This window comes from Gracilinanus agilis, chromosome 4, assembly GCF_016433145.1.
Source record: "Gracilinanus agilis isolate LMUSP501 chromosome 4, AgileGrace, whole genome shotgun sequence".
Classification (NCBI taxonomy): Eukaryota; Metazoa; Chordata; class Mammalia; order Didelphimorphia; family Didelphidae; genus Gracilinanus; species Gracilinanus agilis.
This window is the reverse complement of record NC_058133.1, coordinates 174,904,680-174,924,740: the sequence shown is the minus strand read 5'-3', so window position 1 is coordinate 174,924,740 and position 20,061 is coordinate 174,904,680. Positions and strand designations below refer to the sequence as shown.

The following is a 20,061-nucleotide window of genomic DNA, read 5'->3' as shown; positions in this document are numbered from 1 at the left end:
GTGGAAACAGCCATGATGCTTGGATTCAAAAGTCTTGACCTCAAAGTTATGGTTCCAATATTTAGCTGTGACTTTGGGCAAGTTACTGAGCCTCGTGTATACAGTGTAAAATGAAGGCTATGGAAGAGAGTTGTCACTAGTAACATTATTTATTATTCAGGCTGAGGGGGAGGAGAAGGAAGATTACCACTACTAATGCTAACAATGATAATTCTCTCCAGAAGTCCTACTCTTGATTTAGTATGACTTAAAGGTGATCCTTTTCTCAGACAGCATTAAATTCAGAGCTGGTGCTACCATACTGGAAAGGCTTCAAGTTGCCAACCTAGCGGCGGTCTCTTTTTCACTGGAATACCAGCTTAGTGAACCTTAAAGGATCATCTTTGGAGGATTGGCCACTGGGTGATAAATTGTTTTGGCCACAATAATTCAAAGGGATTGGGTAGTAGGCTGTGGAGAAGTTATAGTCTTTACTGTCAGGAGGGGACATCTATGTGGATGAAATTGTGGATCCTTGAAGTTTTGAAGAAATAAGAATAAAAATGACTTTTTATCTAGAATGATTTAGGAATTAGGTGATCTCATTAACTCTTGTTTACAAAGAGTTATGGTGCATCATGTATGTCCTGTACCATACATAAATTGTCACTGTACAGATAGGAGATTGTTTTTTGATTGTTTATAAGGTATGCCAGTATCTTTCAAGGCTTCCAAGTTATCATTGTGAAGGTGAATTATCACCGAATACTAATATAGGTGGAGAGAGTGTAGGAGATTGAATCTTTACTGACACTAAGATATGTCATACCCTGGAAATGTTTTTTAGAACTAAGTCCCCAAACTGCTTATTTGTAATCTACCTCTTTCTCACAAAAGTAAAGTGTTGTGCATGATTCCAAGACCTGTCCCCAATAAATAAATAATTCCACCTGAGTTTCCTCATTGTAGGATTCCAAAGGAAAAAGAGTTTATTGTGATAATACTTGATGGTTGTTGGTAACTTTAGAAAATTGGTTTCAACAATGGATTAACATTTCATTTCATCAAAGTTAGATTTTTGCTCAAGTCCCTAACTGTTGCGTTGGGCAGACTCTTTGAGCTGTAATTTTCTTCTTTAATTCAAAAAACATTTATTAAATATCTACTATAATATACAGTTGTAGCCACTGGGTATACCAAGATGAAGTAAGACAGTTTTCCTACTCTTATAATAGTAAAATCACATAGAGGAGATAATTTGTAAATATATTTAGACCTGAAAATATGAATGGTTCCATTGAATTTAAATAGTAACATTAAAATGTTTTGGTTTACTTGAGATGTGTTTGTTTTTTTAAATATTTGAATGACTGCTGATTATGATATACAATACAATAATGAATATTTCATTGCATGGTTTAGAATTCCATATTTGAAATGGTGGCATATTAAAATACTTTTATGCAAAAGGAAGAACTTAACATATGGGGATGATTTCACTCATACCGTGACTTCCATTGTTAATATTTATCAAGTATTCAGAGATGAGTTAGCTGCTATTATTAAACTCACATTCATATTTGGTTGTGAGAATATCAATAGTTAAGAAAGTATTATTTTAGATATTTGCTCACATCCCTTTTCTTGCTTTCACTTTTATAACTGAGAAATCAGATTGCATGTTTTAACTGATGCATGTTTAAATGCCATGTTTAACTGATCATGTGCCCACTCTTGACTTATTGGATTTAGTAATTAGAACAGATTTTTTTTGGCAGAAATTTTTATTTGTAAGTTCTCTTATTGATGTATTGAATCACTAACAAGAATTATATATATTTCTTTAAAAATCCACGTGTCATTTTTATTTTTAGAAAAGCCAGGAGAGGAGAACTTAAATAAAAAGACTGAAGTACCCTTGTCATGTTATTGTACATGCCATTTGCATAGTTCCACTAATGATATCAATGATAATGTGAATGAAGGAGCTTCATGTTCTTTCACTGCTCCATTTGTGACATCTTCCATGAAAAATGAAACCTCAACTTGCCAAGGTAACCTTTTGTCTAGGGCTGTTAATATCTGCTTTGGGTCGTATATTTAGCTATTACTGCCTTTAAAAAAATAATTCTTACCTTCTGTCTTAGAATCAATACTGTATATTGGTTCCAAGGTAGAAGAGTGGAAAGGGTTAGGCAATGGGGGTTAAGTGACTTGCCCAGGGTCTCATAGCTTGGAAGTGTCTGATGCCATATTATTGCTTTTTAAAAGGTAGAATAATTTCTTAGAGAGGTGGGGAAGAAAAAGAAGATTCTTCAAAAAGGGATGCTAGAAGGCAATATGGGTTTGTATGCTACCATAAGTTTTTGCCTGAAGACCTTTTCCATGAATAGCTGATTCTTCATCATAATTTTTCTCTGCTTCTCAAAACCTACTTTCATAGCATGGGGCTTCAACATTTTGAGACTTCCTCAAACAACCCACTTTCTTAGTACCTCAACTTACTCATTTCCCATGACTTCCCCCATATCTCAGTCATACACAGTCATTTCTTGATCTTGCCATCACCCACAAGTTTTCCACCTCCATGTTTATCATCTCTAAAATGTTTGTCATTCCATCTGTCCTTCTTCCTTATAATTCCTAATCCTGTTCTTCATCTTCACCATGATCTTCAGTCCCTTTACCCCTCAATTCTTTTTCAGACCATTACTCCTATACTGTTTAAACTTTCTTCCTTTTCCCCATTTTGACCCCTTGATGAATCAGCTCAACTCTGCACTATCCTCTTCTCACAAGTTGCTTACCCTTTTATCCAATCACCAATCTTCCTGTCGGTCCTCGGCCTTGTATTAGTCTCACCATCCGCTGCCTTTACTCGTATTCATTTGGTACTGAACAAAGCCAAGAGGTCCTTCTTTCCCCCTGCTGCTTGTCTTCTATCACTAAGAAGCCTTTCTCCACTCTACCCTTTCCTCACATGAAGAGACTGGCTCTTCTTGCCAAGGTTAGTCCCTCTGCATGCACAAATGATTCTATTCCATTTTGTCTTCTCTAGCAGATTGCCTTCTCTATTATTCTTACTCTCCCAGTAATCTTTGCCCTCTCCCTATCTATTGACTGTTTCCATATTGCCTGCAAACATGCCCATGCCTCTTCTATCCTCAAAAAACCCTCACTTGATCCATACATTCATGCCATTGTCATCCTATATCTCTTCTCTCTTCTGTAATCAGTGCTTCTACTTCTTTTCCTCCCACTCCTAATTAGCAATCTGGCTCTTGATCTCATCATTTGATTAAAACTACTCTCTCAAAGTTATCAATGATCTCTGAATACTCAAATCTAGTGGCTTTTTCTCAATTCTCATCCTTCTTTGCAGTCTTTGACTCTATTGATCATGCTTTTCTTTAGGATACAGTATTTTCTCTTTGATTTCCTGACATTAATCTCTCTTGATTTCCTCCCTTCTTACTCTCCTTTGCTGGATCTTCATTCAGGTTGCTCCTGCCAACAGTAGATATCGCCAAAGGCTCCCTCCTTAGTCTTCTTCTCTTCTCCCTTGATACTATTTCTCTTAATGATGTCATCAGTTTCCATGGATTTGGTTATCATCTTTATCCAGATAATTATTAGATTTATTTATTTAACTAATCACTGTCATGACCTTCAGTATTGCATCTCCAATTGCTTATTAGACATCTTAAACTGGATATTCTATAAGCATCTTAAACTCAAAATATCCAAAATTGAATTTATTTTATTTTCCCCCAAACCCTTCCTTTTTCCTAACTTCTCTATTACTGTCAAGGACACCACTGTCCTCTTAGTCACCCATGCTCAAAATCCAAGTGTCATCCTCCACATCTTCCTTTCTCTTACTACTTGGTTTTGAAGATACTGCCTTACTGCCTTTTTCCCATCTCATTCACTTCTTTTCTATTTCCCTCAGAAATTTTTCTTCTTGCTTCCAAAATATTCTCAATTTTTTTCCTCTTATTTACCAAAATTATGCCTTGATCTTTATTTATTCCCACATCTTTAACCCAGGAGGGTTTTTAACCTGAGTGCCCATGAATTCTTTAAAGAAAATTTAATAACTACATTTTAATATAATTGGTTTCCTTTGAAACTTTGACTTTAAATATTTAAAACATGTTTCTGAGAAGGCTTCACCAGACTGCCAGAGGAATTTGTGACACAAATTAAGAAACTTTGCTTAAGAAATTCTCAACTAACCTCTATTTACAGCTCTTAACTCTCAAGCTTCATGTTTATATTTCAAACTACTTGCTGGACTAGATGGAATAGCCCATTATCATTTCCTGTTCAAAACTGAACTAATCATATTACTCTCTTGGCTCCCATACCTGTCTCATCTTGACTTCTTTTTCTTTAATGGTACCTTCATTCTTATTACTTAAAATCTTAGTATCTTCTTTGTGTCTTCCTTTGCATATCCTCTCAGTCTCCTAAGTACTGTCAATTTTAACTCCATAATATTATTACCATTTTCTCTTATTTGCTGTTCCCACTATTATTAATTCTTCTTATTAATTAATTCTTTATTATTATTCACATCTCACTGAGAATTTCACAATTGTCTCCTGTCTCTCTGTCCTAGTCTTGGTTTCCATTCTCTGCCTCTCTAATCCATCCTGGATCCTACTACTAAATTTATCTGAAAGCATTGCTGATCATGTTACTAATCATTACTGACAATCTAGTCCAGTACCCCTGTTCAAAGACAAATTTTTTCCAGGTCCTCATTATAAAAGTAGCATAATTATAAAAGAAGCCCTTAAGGGGCTTCCAACAATAGATGAAGATACTTTCTTTTTACAAATAAGGAAACTGAGACTCAGTTGGTATGACAGAATGTCACAGTATGGCTAGATATGTCTGTATGAAAAATATTGCATGTGTTAATGGACCGAAGACTCAGTATGATTCAGCTGTATGAGACAGAAGCCAAAAGAGCTAATGTGAGCTGTAGTAGAAGTCCAGAATCTGATTTATTCTCTGGTCCTGCTGTTCTTTGTCTTGATTTGACCACACATGGAAGATTATGTTCAATTTTGGATGCTATATTTTAAGAAGAATATTGGAAGGAGGAGGAAAACCAGGGAAGTGAGAAAGCTAGAGACAATGCCATGTAAGAATTTATTGAAGGATTTAGGGATGATTGATCTAGAAGAAAGGAGATTTGAGGTGAACAACATGATAACCTTTTCATACCTGGAAGACATGTGAAAGTAGGATTGTATTTATTTTGTTTGGCTTTAGAGAATTTAGAGTAACAGGTAAAAGCTGCAGAGGCAAAGTTCAATTTAATTTGTGTACTTCCTAACAATTAGAGCTGTCTTAAAGTGGAATAGATTTCCTCTGAAGTTAGTGGGCTCTTAATCTTTGGAGGTCCTTGATGAAAAATTGGATGACCACTTGACTTGGATGTTGTATGTGAGATTTCTGATTAGGTAAATGTACCATTGTTATCTAACATTTCAGAGACACCTTCAGGCTATGATTCAAGCATATGACTTTGCCATGGTCACACAGCTATAGAACCCAGGCCTTTTGTTTCCTAAACCAGTGATTTTTCTGTTCAGTGCATTACCAGTTTCTAGGGTAGGGGCTTTTAACCTATTTTTGTCATTGCCCCTTTTGGCAGTCAGGTGAAAACTTTGGATTCCTTTGCTGAATCATGTAAAGAAACCAATTATATTGAAACAAAGTTATCAAAATTCTTTAAAAAACAAAGAAGTTCAAGTACCCTAATTAAGAACCTCTGTTCTGGGATGATAACAAAGCTAGAAGTAGATAAAAGGATTGTTTCAAAGGAAGCATCTTCCTGGACTTGGTGACTGACTAAATATGAAAGGAGTGGAATGAGCCAAAGGTGAGGCCTGGGGGAATGAGAGTGAGACAAATAGGGAAATCTGGAAGAAAAGCCAGTTTAGGGGTAAGATGATGATTTTGGTTTTAAGTAGTTGGAGATGATAGTGAGAATGGGAATATTCAGGTGGTAGCTGAAAAACTTGGACTGAAACTTGGGAGGGAGACTTAAAGGTTTGAGACATGACTTCATAAAAGGGGTAGTAGAGGGGAGAGCTGGGTGGCTCAGCGGATTGAGAGCCAGGCCTAGAGACAGGAGGTCCTAGGTTCAAATCTGGCCTCTGATACTGATACTTCCCAGCTGTGTGACCCTGGGCAAATTGCATCTGAATGAGGCAGAAGGAGCTGTCAGAGATGTGGGAGAACTATTATAATGAGGTATCATAGAGTTTGAGGAAGGAAGGCACTTCAAGGAAGGAAGTATATAGTTAATAGTGTTGTGCTACTGAGAGATTAAAAAAAAAAAAGAGAGAGATCTCATTCTGGTGCTACATTTTAAAAGCTGGCAACCTAGAAAGCTTCAGAGGAGAGTGACCAAGAGGGCCTGGAGCCTCTGAAGTGTGTCACATGAGGACTAGTTGAAATAACTTGAATTGCTTAGCCTACAGAGAAGTTTCAACAGGGAATATGATAGCTGCATTATGGTATTTGAAAGGTTATTATGTGGAAAAGAAATTAGGACTTGTTTTGTGTGGCTCCAAAGGACAAAAGTAGGATGAAAGGTTTGAAGGTAAATAAAGGCAGATTTGGACTTAATGTTAGAGGGAATTTCCTTACAATTAGAGTTGTTGAAAGATGGAATGTGCTGCCTTATGAGGTATGCTGGGTTTCCTGTCAATTATGGTTTTAAAATAGAGCCTAGAATAAACATTTGTTGGTTTTGAAGTGGGGTAGGTTATGTATCAGCAGCTTAGACAGTGGAATCATAGATATAATGGCAAGGGATCACAGAAGCCATTTGGTACAGCCCTCTGATTTTATAAATAAGAAACTGAGGCATGGAGAGATGAGGACTTGCCCAAGGCCACAAAGATAGTAAGTGTAAAAGGCAGGATTTGAGTACAGGTTCTCTGACAAAAGGATCCACTGGAGAAGGAAATGGTATACCATTCTAGAATCCTTGCCTAGAAAATGCTATTGATAGCCATGGTCCATGGGATCATGAAGTGTTGGACACAACTGAACGTCAACAAATTTCTGATTGTAAGTGAACCAGGTGATGCAGTGTATAGAGTGCTGGGCCTGGAATCAAGATGATTTATCTTCCTGCATTCAAGTCTGGTTTCAGGCACTTTTATGTGACCCTGAGCAAGTCATTTAACCCTGTTTGCCTCAGTTCCTCATCTGCAAAATGAGCTGGAGAAGGAAATGACAAGCCACTCCAGGATCTTTGCCAAGAAAACCTCAAATAGGATTATAAAGAGTCAGACACAACCAAAGTGACTGAGGAACAACTCTCACTTTAGAGTCAGGACTTTTTCTATGGTACCATGCTGCCTTCTAGATGACTTTCAGCTTTCTTGCTCTTAAGATTTTAAGTAGAAATTTAAAAGAGTTTCCTGAGAAACATTCAGTGACAATTTTCATATTGTATGTGGGTGATTGTGGTGCCACAGTGTACAACAGACCAGTTGTATTAGCCCTCTCTTATTTATTTCTTCCAGCAAGGCCAGGTCTTGGCTGCCCAATGCCTGGTTCAGCTTTCATTTCGTTGCTGCTTTTTCTTGCTTACTGAGGTCTCCAAATCCTAGATAGCTTTTGAGAGACAAGGCCACAGTCTGCCCTTTGCCTCCATGTCTTTTCCTGCTCTCTGATAGCAGCAAAATTATTTACTTATTTAAATCTATACCCTTTTGTTCTAACATTAGTTCTATGACAGAAGAGTGGTAAGGGCTAGGCAATCAAGGTTAAGTGACCTGCCAGGGTCACACAGCTAAAAGTGTCTGAGGTCAGATTTGAACCCAGGTCCTCCTGACTCCAGGCCTGGTGCTCTATCCACTGTACTACCTGACTTGCCCCAAAGCAAAAATATTTAAAGAGAATTTACTATGTAGAATTTATTACAGAGGAACATCCAAGGTAGGAACAGGTATAGGGATTGACAGGCAAAAAAACTTAACAGTTCAGTGTACAAAAGTTTTTATAGTTTAATTCTGGGCATCCACCAGATATATAGGATGCCTAGAACTTTTTTTAAAAACCTTTACCTTCCATCTTAGAATCAATAATGTGTATTGGCTCCAAGGCAGAAGAGTTGTAAGAGTTAGGCAGTAGCCTTTAAGTGACTTTCCCAGGGTCACACAGCTAGGAAGTGTCTGAGGCCAGATTTGAACCCAAGACCTGCCAACTTCAGGTCTGGCTCTTTATCCACTGAGCCATCTAGCTGCTCCCTTGTCTAAAACCCTTGTTCAGCTTGGGCTATGGTAGTAAATCACTTCTTGATTTGTTGCTGTAATTGATTGGTCAAAGGTGCCCCTTCTTTTCTCTCGAATCTGCTTTTCCATTTCTCAAGCAAGGGCTTCTTTTCTACTGTCTTTTTAGGTCACTTTACCGTTTACCAGCTTTTAAAGATTTTAAAAAGCATATCTTTGTCCCTTACATTCCTAGTAAGAAATAACTCTTTTCTATCTGGGTCCTTGAGCTACTTCTCTCAGGCTTTATATCTTCATGATTGCCTTACTCTATCTTGGTGCTTCCTCTGGTTCCTTTAGAAGTTGCATCCACTCCACTTTGCCTGTCTCTCTCTTCTGGCTAGTTCTTTGAAGCAGATTATAGAAGCAAAATCTTTTTGCTAGTTTAGCCCTTCATGCACCAGCCTCCATTTCCACTTTCTTCATGGGGTGCAATACACATTCACACAGACAGGTCAGCCCCTTCCTAAGTCTAGGGTTCTACTTGCATCTTGTCCTTGAGCTTCTAGGTTTTGACTTGATATTAGGACTTTCTAACAATTAGGGCAGTTTAAAAATAGAATGGAAAACTTCAGCAGAATGGTTCAAAATATTCAAGCAGGGGCTATATATTGGACTCTGTTATGTTACACCCTTGCCTTACCTGGCAGAGATGTGAGAATGGATTTTTAGTTAAGTATTGGGTGGGCTTTGATTTGGAGTCCCTTACATCTCAAGATTCTGTGAATTCTGTGGGCTTCTCTGGCTGAACTCAGGTGGCAAATAAAGTTGAGTTACAGTAGATAGGGATATCTTTGCCTTGTTCTCTGGTCACAAAGATCTAGTCACTTTCCCGTATCAGGGTCATGAGTTACTGGGTCTGTTTTGGAATCTTTCCTGGGAGTACTGTTCTTTGCTATAATTGCAAATAAGAACTCATAGGCTCATTGAAATATCAACATATATTTTAACTACCATGTTTCTTTTTCTACTCACCTCTTCTCCCAGTAATTTGACAAGCCATTCTGCCATTGTAGTAGTAGTTTGAAGTTACTCAACTAATTTATAAAATGTCTTAAATATTAAAAAATATCAGTACTTTGTTAGAACTGTTAGCTGAAATGATTATAAATAAAACTTAATTCAACATTTCTATTGAAGAATGTCTTAAAAATCTATTTAAAATTTTTTATTGAACAGATTATTATAAACACTTTATCTTCCCATCTAAAAATATCTTAAAACGATTTTATTTTATGTTGTATCATGATTCCAATTTTATTTTGAAAATTTCTGCAGACTTTATTTGTGTATGACTTTGGGCAATTATTTGTTTTATAAGTCCCATTGAAGACAATAGCCAGAAACACAATGGCTATGCAATTGTCTTCCAAGAACAGGAATCTTTTTCAAGAATAGGATTGAAACCAAGGTGTAATGCGCAGTAATATAGTTGAATTTCATTTGAGGAAGGCTTTTGGCAATTAATTATTTCTATGTCCCATTACAGAAGACTCCACTCCAAAAATCACTCTAGCTGCGAAATTATCTGCCAAGAAACAGGCTTCTTTGCTTAGTGATGAAAAAGATGATTTTCAAATAGACAAGAAAAGAATTCGTCCCTTAGAAACCAAGCAGCAGGTGAGCAAAGTTTATTGGCAGTGAAATAATCCAGATATAGCTGAACGTGGTTGTCAAGAATCAATCAACATTTCAGTGGAAGTCAGAGAGATTAGTTGGGTCATATCACAGCCATAAATTAGACTTTTTCTTTTAGCTTCATTTTTATTGGGACAAAGGAGTCCATTGTTGCATCAGATTATTCATAATAACATGCCATTAAGATAAATTGCACCATGTATAGTTGTACCTGAGGAATTTATGCATTTTGTCTGTGGAGCCTACTCACTAATAGTGACAGTCCAGTGTTCCATCGAGGAAAAGATTTCCAACAGAAAAATGGGCCTTACGCATTAGTTTTAAATACACGCATTGGTGACATATGTCCTGAAATTCATCTGTTGTCAACTTTTTTGCCCAACATGGAATTTGTTCCTTGGCTATTATTGAGAATGTTGGAATATATTGTGATTACCATTATTGCTGAGTTAAATATTAGTGTATGATAGAAATGTTTAGCTTTTAAAGAAGAAACAGATGCAAAAATAAATGTTAGCTTTTGTGCAGATTTTATTAGTTTTATTTCCATTATTTGGTATTCCCTAAGGTAAAAACCTCAGTAATTTGGACCATTTGTGAGTAAGGCCATTCTAAATCAGAGGAAGGTTTGAATTTTCCAAAGAAGTATACTTGTATGTAGAGTAGGGCTATATGTTATTTAGTAATAATTCTTAGAGGGTTTAGGAAGTGGGACACAAGTGAAATTTAACAAAGGTAGACCTAAGCACATTCTCTTTGAGCAAAATAAATTTAATTAACTGGGCTCAGTTCTGCCAATAAAAATTGATCAATGGCTCGGCCTCAGTTTTAAATCAAAGGCCCCAAGATAAGGGCCTAATTCATTTTTTATAAGGTTAGAACGAAGGACAGAACAGGATAGGTGACATCATGAGGTTTAGGACAAATGTCTGGTTAGGGACATAGAGGACAATATGATTAGTTTGGAAGATGGAAATGAGAACTGATAGCAACTCCTCTGTTAGGGCAGTTAGATGGCTCAGGGGATAAAAAGTTAGGCTCGGAATAAGGAGGACCTGGATTTAAATGTGGCCTCAGTCACTTCCTAGCTGTGTGACCCTAGGAAAGTCACTCAACTCCACTTGCCTAGCCCTTATTGCTCTTCTGCCTTGGAACCGATACTTAGTATTGATTCTAATAGAGAAGGTGAGTGTTTAAAACAACAAAAGAAAACAAGAAAGTCCCCTTTCCCTCTTGTAATTAAGAAGAATTCATTGTTTGGCTCCACTTCTAAGGTCAAAGATCATTAATGGATCAGATTTCTTTGGTCAGCAAACCAGACATCCTTATCCTTGAAGGATGGTAGTATAAAGATTTTGGACCAGACTCCCTGGTGTTTACCTGCATCTCCTGAGTATAGCAGGATTCCTTGAAGTAGGAATAGAATAGTGATTAGGAGAACTGGATGTTTGAACTTAACTCAATTATAGATCAATTCAATTGAATTTCTGAACTAAGCTCAGAAGAAATGAGCCATGACTTAAGCAGTTACATGACAAAATCAATTATAGAGTGAAACCAAGTAAGTGATGGATACATGGAAAAATTCTAAAAACCCATGCAATGTGCAACAACTTGGACCTTCATTCAACCAAGAAGGGGTAGGTTGGGACTGTCTTCTTGGATATCTTCTTTCAAGTTATACTTTTTCTAATCCTTACCTTCTATCTTGGTATCACTTCTAAGATGGAGGAGCAATATGGGCTAGGCAATAGAGGTTAATGGAAGAGCAGAAGAGATATTGCTTAGGAAATAATTGAGGCCAGGTTTGAACCCAGGTCCTCCTAACACCAGGCCTAGCATTCTACTATGCCTCCTGGCTGCCTCTATTTTTTATATATCTTATATTTTTTAAAATGTTTACCTTTCATCTTAGGCTCAGTACTGTGTATTGTTTTCAAGACAGAATTGTGGTAAGGGTGAGGCAAATGAGGGTTAAGTGACTTGCCAAAAGCCACACAGCTAAGACTATCTGAGGTCAAATTTGAACCCAGGAACCCACATCTCTAGACCTGGCTGTCAATCAACTGAGCCACCCAACTGCCTCCATTTTTTATATATCTTTTGCAACATTAACTTTTTTGGGTTATTCTTCCTGTTTCCATTGTTGAAGTCATTGTGTATAGTTCATGTATATCTTTGCCTGTGTCTGTATTCATTGAATTCATTGTTTCTTATAGCACCTGCCACAGTAACATTTCATTAAGTTGGTTTACCACAGTTTGTCTAGGTATTTTCCCAATCAATGGGTATCTACTTTGTTTCTAAATAATTGCTGTTGCAAAAAGGGAATAGTTTGTTTTTGAAAATAGCTTAAAAATTTCTCCCTCGAGTTTTGTTAATGCTATACATTTGCTTAACAAACTTAGGAAAAAAAGATAATGCAAAGGTAAACTGATTCCATCCATCCCTGAATTGTCAGCTTTCAATTTATTGGCATCTAAACTTATTTTAAAAAAGCGAATCAATTAATTAATTTATATTTAGACTATTTCCCCATAGTTACATGATTCACCCCTCCCCCCCCATAGCCAACATGCAATTCCACTAGGTTTTACATATATCATTGATCAGGATCTATTTCCATATTATTGATATTTGCACTAGGGTGGTTGTTTAGAATCTACATCCCCAATAATATGCCCATCAATCCATGTGTTCAAGCAATTGTTTTTCTTCTGTGTTTCTACTCCCACAGTTCTTCCTCTGAATGTGGATAGAGTTCTTTTTCATAAGTTCGTCAGCATGGTTCTGGATCATTGCATTGCTGCTAGTGGAGAAGTCCATTATTTCAATTGTACCACAGTGTATCAGTCTCTGTGTACAATGTTCTCCTGGATCTGCTCCTTTCGCTGCATCAATTTCTGGAGGCCATTCCAGTTCACATGGAATTCCTCCAGTTCATTATTCTTTTGAGCACAATAGTATTCTATCACCAACAGATACCACAATTTGTTCAGCCATTCCCCAATTGGAGGACATTCTCTCATTTTCCAATTTTTTTGCCACCACAAAGAGCACAACTATAAATATTTTTGTACAAGATTTTTCCCCTATGATCTCTTTGGGGTATAAGCCCAGCAGTGGTATGGCTGGATCAAAGGGTAGATAGTCTTTTATAGCCCTTTGAGCATGGTTCCAAATTGCCATCCAGAATGGTTGGATCAGTTCATAACTCTACCAGCAATGCATTAATGTCCCAATTTTGCCACATCCCCTCCAACATTCATTACTCTCCCTTGCTGTCATGTTAGCTAATCTGCTAGGTGTGAGGTGGTACCTCAGAGTTGTTTGATTTGCATTTCTCTAATTACAAGAGATTTAGAACATTTTTTCATGTGTTTATTGATAGTTTTGATTTCTTTATCTGAAAATTGTCTATTCATGTCCCTTGCCCATTTATCAATTGAGGACTTATATAGTTTTATTGAATGCAAATTTTACCTTTTAGAAGTAATCTTTCGTGAAACATAAACACTTGAATAAAGCTCATCATTATCATTTATTTTTCATTTTGTTTCTAATGTATGCAATTTGTAAAAGGCATAAAATAATGAAAATGAAGACCCATTCTGTATTTACTTTGTGAGAAAATGTGGGCAGGTACAGAAGGATGATTTGTGGTTAAACTCATCAGAAAATATTAACTCCTTGTCTACATTGACTCTACTTTCTCCTTTGGTACTTACTCAAATACTAGAAAGTTTTCTCTTTTTCTCCCTTATTTCAGTTCTTTTGTAATGTATAACACAGGAAGAGGCATGACTGCTATTGAGAAACATGAATGATATAAACAGGGTTCAGGAGTGAGATTAAGGTGACAGGGAGCAGTTAGCCATAATTTTCAGAAATCTGGGGCAGTTCTTCCAATTTTAACTTCAATTCCCTCCAATAAGAAGCTATAGTTACTTAAATTTAAAAATCCAAATCAATTCCTTAAAAGTTTATTTCTACTAATTCTGAAAAAAGATAGAGTGGTTCTTTAAACTTTACTTTCCAAAATTGTTTAATTTCTATTATGTACACTAGGACCTTGCTATGCCTCTATCCTTGGGGTTTACCTTATGGGATTATTTCTTTTCCATAATCAATAACTGACTTCTTTTATTTAGTCCAAGATGAACCACTAGTGTATCTTAGTAACAAAGTGTTATCATCATGTTGTAAGGTATTTTGGTTGGTAGTGACATATACATTTTTTTAATATGAAAAAATTCATTTATTGATTTAAAAGACTCATCAATCCATACAATAAAGCCAATTCTGAAACTCCCATATCTTTAGCACTCCCTGCCCCTGGAATCATCCCTCTCTCTGAATAGAGAAAATTGAGAGTAGGCATTAAAAAGCTCCTAGATTTTCCACCTTTTAAGGAGAGGACCCAGAGAATTTGCCTCAATTCCTACCCAGCAACTTTCCGAGACCTCAAGATTTCTAGAACTTCATCAACATATACATTTTTGCCTGACATGAATGCCATGTAAATTTTAATGTGTGCCATCCTGCAGTTAGGGCCTTTCTATAGAGTAAAGTCTCTTCAAAAGGAGAAAAAATATATTTGTATTCAGTGAAGAATTGCATAGATTATAGGTCACACTCAGGTTTTTTACAAGTCAGTCTTGGGAGGCAGGTAGTATGGTCTATCTTCTGACCAAGAGGTGTTATTATCATTTTTCCTGGAATAGAAAACATTGATAGGACTTTATTGAATTCTGAAAACTAATTTCAGTTTATTTTGGCTTCTGGATTGGTATGTTTTTGCAGGTTAGAAAGCGCCCTTGCTTTGCAAAGGAAGTATATGATTTAGATAAGAAAGTTACACCTGAAAGAATTGTGAAGTCAAACTCTCCACTAGGAAAAAAGATTTCCTTTTCTCCACAAAAGGTATGTATTATAATTTGCTTGTTGATGATCAGTTATTGGGGAGAGTCTGTGGAATTTCCAAATTCTGTTTATAGGCAAATGTCTTATTTAAATTGTCTTCTAAAAGCTCCCTCAGTGCCTTAACTTTAGTGTGTTCAGGAGTAACTCTTTTTCTTTGGCTTGTTATAGGACTCTCCTTCATTTATCTTCTTGTTTGGGTCTTTGAAGTTTTTTTGTAGTTTCCTTTTGAGTTGTGGAAAACTTTTGAAGTACATATAGAATAAAATGTTCTGCTCTTTAGAAATTGTGTTTCAACTTAGTTTACCCAGAAAAATATAGTGTTAATTATGTAATAAATTGTAAGCACATGAGATACTGAAATTATTAAAATGAATGAGTTGTTCTTGTAATATGGTTAGAAAAGAAAGTATTACTGTGTTTCTTCCATGATTTTACAATTTTACAAGAAAAAATAATTATTTTTCACAAATTGAATGATTTATTGCTCAGTATAATGTTAAAGCTGTGAGTGCATGGCTATTTTTCTAAAGGCTGTAGATTTATTGAACAAATTAAATCTCTCAGCTAAACCCAAAGTCAGATGATAAACTCTCAATAATGTGATACTAAACTTTTTTCAGAGACTTAAATAACATATGCTATGTTAATTAAACAGCTATGTAATAAATTCATTGAATTATAAAATGGTGACAAAAGGAACATAGAGTTGAAATGTGGTATCTTTTTTTTTTAAATCATTTATTAATATTCATTTTTAACATGGTTACATGATTCAAGCTCCTACTTTCCCCTTCACTCCTCGCTGTCTCCCCACCCATAGCCGACGCACATTTCCACTGGTTTTAACATGTGTCCTTGTTCAAGACCTATTTCCAAATTGTTGATATTTGCATTGGTGTGATAGTTTCGAGTCCACATCCTCAATCATGTCCTCCTCAGCCCATGCGTTCAAGCATTTGTTTTTCTTATATGTTTCCTCTCCTGTAGTTCTTCCTCTGAATGTGGGTAGCATTCTTTACCATAAATCCCTCAGAGCTGTCCTGAGTCATTGCTTTCTGCTGGTTCAGAATTCCATTGTATTCGAATTTTACCATAGTATATCAGTCTCTGTGTACAGTGTTCTTCTGGCTCTGCTCCTTTCGCTCTGCATCAGTTCCTGGAGGTCTTTCCAGTTCGCACGGAATTCCTCCAGTTTATTATTCCTTTGAGCACAATAGTATTCCATCACCAGTATATACCACAATTTGTTCAGCCATTCCCCAATTGAAGGACATACCATCCTTTTCCAATTCTTTGCCACCACAAAAAGCGCAGCTATGAATATTTTCGTACAAGTCTGTTTATCTATGATCTCTTTGGGGTACAAACCCAACAATGGTATGGCTGGATCAAAGGGTAGGCATTCTTTTATAGCCCATTGAGCATAGTTCCAAATTGCCATCCAGAATGGTTGGATCAGTTCACAACTCCGCCAGCAATGCATTAATGTCCCAATTTTGCCACATCCCCTCCAGCATTCATTACTCTCCCCTTCTTTCATTTTAGCCAATCTGCTAGGTGTGAGGTGGTACCTCAGAGTTGTTTTGATTTGCATTTCTCTAATTATTAGAGATTTGGAACACTTTCTCATGTGCTTATTGATACTTTTGATTTCTTTACCTGAAAATTGCCTATTCATGTCTCTTGCCCATTTATCAATTGGGGAATGGCTTGATTTTTTATAGAATTGATTTAACTCCTTGTATATTTGAGTAATTAGACCCCTGTCAGAGTTTTTTGTTATAAAGATTTTTTCCCAATTTGTTGTTTCCCTTCTGATTTTGACTACATTGTTTTTGTTTGTACAAAAGCTTTTTAGCTTAATATAATCAAAACCATTTAATTTACATTTTGTAATTTTCTCTAACTCTTACTTGGTTTTAAAATCTTTCCTTTCCCAGAGATCTGACAGGTATACTATTTTGTGTTCACTTAACTTATTTATAGTTTCCCTCTTTATATTCAAGTCATTCACCCATCTGAATTTATCTTGGTGTAGGGTGTGAGATGTTGATTTAAACCTAATCTCTCCCATATTGTTTTCCAAATTTCCCAGCAGTTTTTGTCAAATAGTGGATTCATGTCCCAAAAGTTGGGCTCTTTGGGTTTATCATATGCTGTCTTGCTGATGTCATTAACCCCAAGACTATTTCACTGATCCTCCCTTCTATCTCTTAGCCAGTACCATATTGTTTTAATGACTGCTGCTTTATAGTATAGTTTAATATCTGGTACTGCTAGGCCCCCTTCCTTCGCATTTTTTCCCATTATTTCCCTTGATATTCTTGATCTTTTGTTATTCCATATGAAGTTTGTTATAGTTTTTCCTAATTCAGTAAAGAAGTTTTTTGGTAGTTTGATAGGTATGGCGCTAAATAGATAAATTAATTTGGGTAGAATGGTCATTTTTATTATGTTAGCTTGTCCTACCCATGAACAATTAATGGTTTTCCAATTGTTTAGATCCAATTTTATTTGTTTGGAAAGTGTTTTGTAGTTGTTTTCGTATAATTCCTGTGTTTGTTTTGGTAGATAGATTCCCAAGAATTTTATATTGTCCTGGGTGATTTTAAATGGTGTTTCTCTTTCTACCTCTTGCTGCTGTGATGTGTTTTCTTAGGGAGTTCTTTGATGGCTTGTTCAATTTCTATTTCTGATATGGGATTATTTAGGTATTCTATTTCTTCTGCTGTTAATCTAGGCAATTTATATTTTTGTAAATATTCATCCATATCTCCTAAATTGTTACATTTGTTGCCATATAATTGGGTGAAATAGTTTTTAATGATTGCCTTAATTTCCCCTTCATTAGAGGTGAGGTCTCCCTTTTCATCTTTAATACTGTCAATTTGGTTTTCTTATTTCCTTTTTCTGATTAGATTGACCAGTACTTTGTCTACTTTATCTGTTTTTTCAAAATACCAGCTTCTAGTCTTATTTATTAATTTAATAGTTCTTTTACTTTCGATTTTATTAATTTCTCCCTTAATTTTTAGTATTTCTATTTTAGTTTTCATCTGGAGGTTTTTAATTTGCTTGCTTTCTAATTTTTTGAGTTGCATATCCAATTCATTAATCTCTGCCCTCCTTAATTTGTTAATATATGCACTCAAGGATATAAATTTCCCCCTGAGTACTGCCTTGGCCGCATCCCACAGAGTTTGGTAGGATGTTTCATCATTGTCATTCTCTTCAATGAAATTATTGATTGTTTCTATGATTTCTTCTTTGACAAATTGGTTTTGGAGAATCATATTGTCTAATTTCCAGTTGGTTTTTGTTTTTCCTGTCCAGGTGCCCTTACTAATTATTATTTTTATTGCATTATGATCTGAGAAGGTTACATTTATTATATCTGCTCTTTTGCATTTGTTCGCCATGATTCTATGCCCTATTACATGGTCAATCTTTGTGAATGTACCATGTGCAGCTGAAAAGAAGGTGTATTCCTTTTTGTCCCTATTTATTTTTCTCCACATATCAATTAAATCTAATTTTTCTAGGACTTCATTCACCTCTCTTACCTCTTTCTTATTTATTTTTTGGTTTGATTTATCTAGATCTGAAAGAGGAATATTTAGATCTCCCACTAGTATGGTTTTACTATCTATTTCCTTCTTGAGCTCTGCCAGTTTCTCCTTTATGAATTTGGATGCTATACCACTTGATGCATATTATTTCCTCATTGTTTATACTGCCTTTAATCAGGATGTAATGTCCTTCTCTGTCTTTTTTAATCATATCTATTTTTACTTTGGCTTTGTCAGAAATCATAATAGCCACTCCTGCCTTCTTTTTCTCATTTGATGCCCAAAAGGTTTTGCTCAAGCCCTTAACCTTAAACTTGTGTATGTCTAACCGCCTCATATGTGTTTCTTGTAGACAACATATGGTAGGATTTTGGTTTTGATCCACTCTGCTCTTTGCTTCCGTTTTATGAGCGAGTTCATCCCATTCACATTCAGAGTTATAATTATCAGTTGTGCATTCACTGACATTTTTGTATCCTCCCCTAGAACCACCCCTTCTTCTTACACTATTTTCTTTTAAACCAGTGGTTTGCTTTGAGCAGGTATCCCTTATCCCCTCCCTTGATTGACTTCCCTTTCTGCCCCCTCCCTTGTTATTCCCCTCTTTTTTTTTTTTTTTTTTTTTTTAACCCTTGTACTTCGCTGTATTGTCTCATAGGTGGAAGATTGGTAAGGGTGGGCAATGGGGGCCAAGTGACTTGCCCAGGGTCACACAGCTGGGAAGTGGCTGAGGCCGGGTTTGAACCTAGGACCTCCTGTCTCTAGGCCTGACTCTCACTCCACTGAGCTACCCAGCTGCCTCTATTCTCCTCTTTTTGTTTTTAAAGGCCTGTTGAATTCCCTCCCCCTTCTTCTCCCCTCCCTTTTTTGACCTCCCCACTCCCCTGTTCCCTTTGGTTTATCCCTTCTGACTTTCTCAGTAGAGTTAGATAGAGTTTTTTATCCCAATGGATAATAAAGCTACTCTTCCCTCTCTGGGTTAATTACACTTGAGAGTAAGGTTTGATTATTACCTCTTAATGCTCTCTTCCTCTCCTTCTTATAATAGTATTTATCCTCTCCCCTTCCAATGCCCTCTTTATGTGTAATAGAATATCCTATTTTTCTTATTTACTCAGATTTCTCTTGGTGTCCCCTACTATTTTCCCCCCCTCTTTCCCACTCTCCATGTCATCTTAGACTATTTAGTATCCTGTCCTCTCCCTATGAATTATTCTTCTGGTTGCTATAATAGTGAATAGAGTTCACTACAGAGAATTATACACAGTATTTCTCCACATAGTAATACAGATAATTAGATCTTATTTAAGCCCTTAAGGAGTCAAATTTAAAAAATTATGAGTTTTCATTCTTTTCCCTCTGTTTCTTATTTACCTTTTCATGTTTCTCTTGATTTTTGTGGTTGGATATCAAACTTTCCATTTAGTCCTGGTCTCTTTTGTGCAAAAACTTGGAAATCTTCAATTTTGTTGAATGCCTATACTTTCCCCTGGAAGTATATAGTCAGTTTCGATGGGTAGTTGATCTGTGGCTGAAGGCCCAGCTCTCTTGCCTTGCTGAATATCGTATTCCAAGCCTTGCGGTCTTTTAGCGTAGAGGCTGCCAGATCCTGTGTGATCCTGATTGGTGCTCCTTGATATTTGAAT

General features: G+C 36.2%; 1 protein-coding gene across 1 annotated transcript in view; it reads left to right on the top strand.

Annotated features, from left to right (window-relative positions):
- The window catches only part of BRIP1 (BRCA1 interacting helicase 1), a 223,362-nt gene that overhangs the window by 1,522 nt on the left and 201,779 nt on the right, over window positions 1-20,061 (top strand). Inside the window, exons 3-5 of the mRNA XM_044671629.1 lie at window positions 1,854-2,033; window positions 9,775-9,905; window positions 14,727-14,846. Coding sequence (XP_044527564.1) covers window positions 1,854-2,033; window positions 9,775-9,905; window positions 14,727-14,846 — 431 coding nt within the window. The remainder of the gene's footprint in view (window positions 1-1,853; window positions 2,034-9,774; window positions 9,906-14,726; window positions 14,847-20,061) is intronic.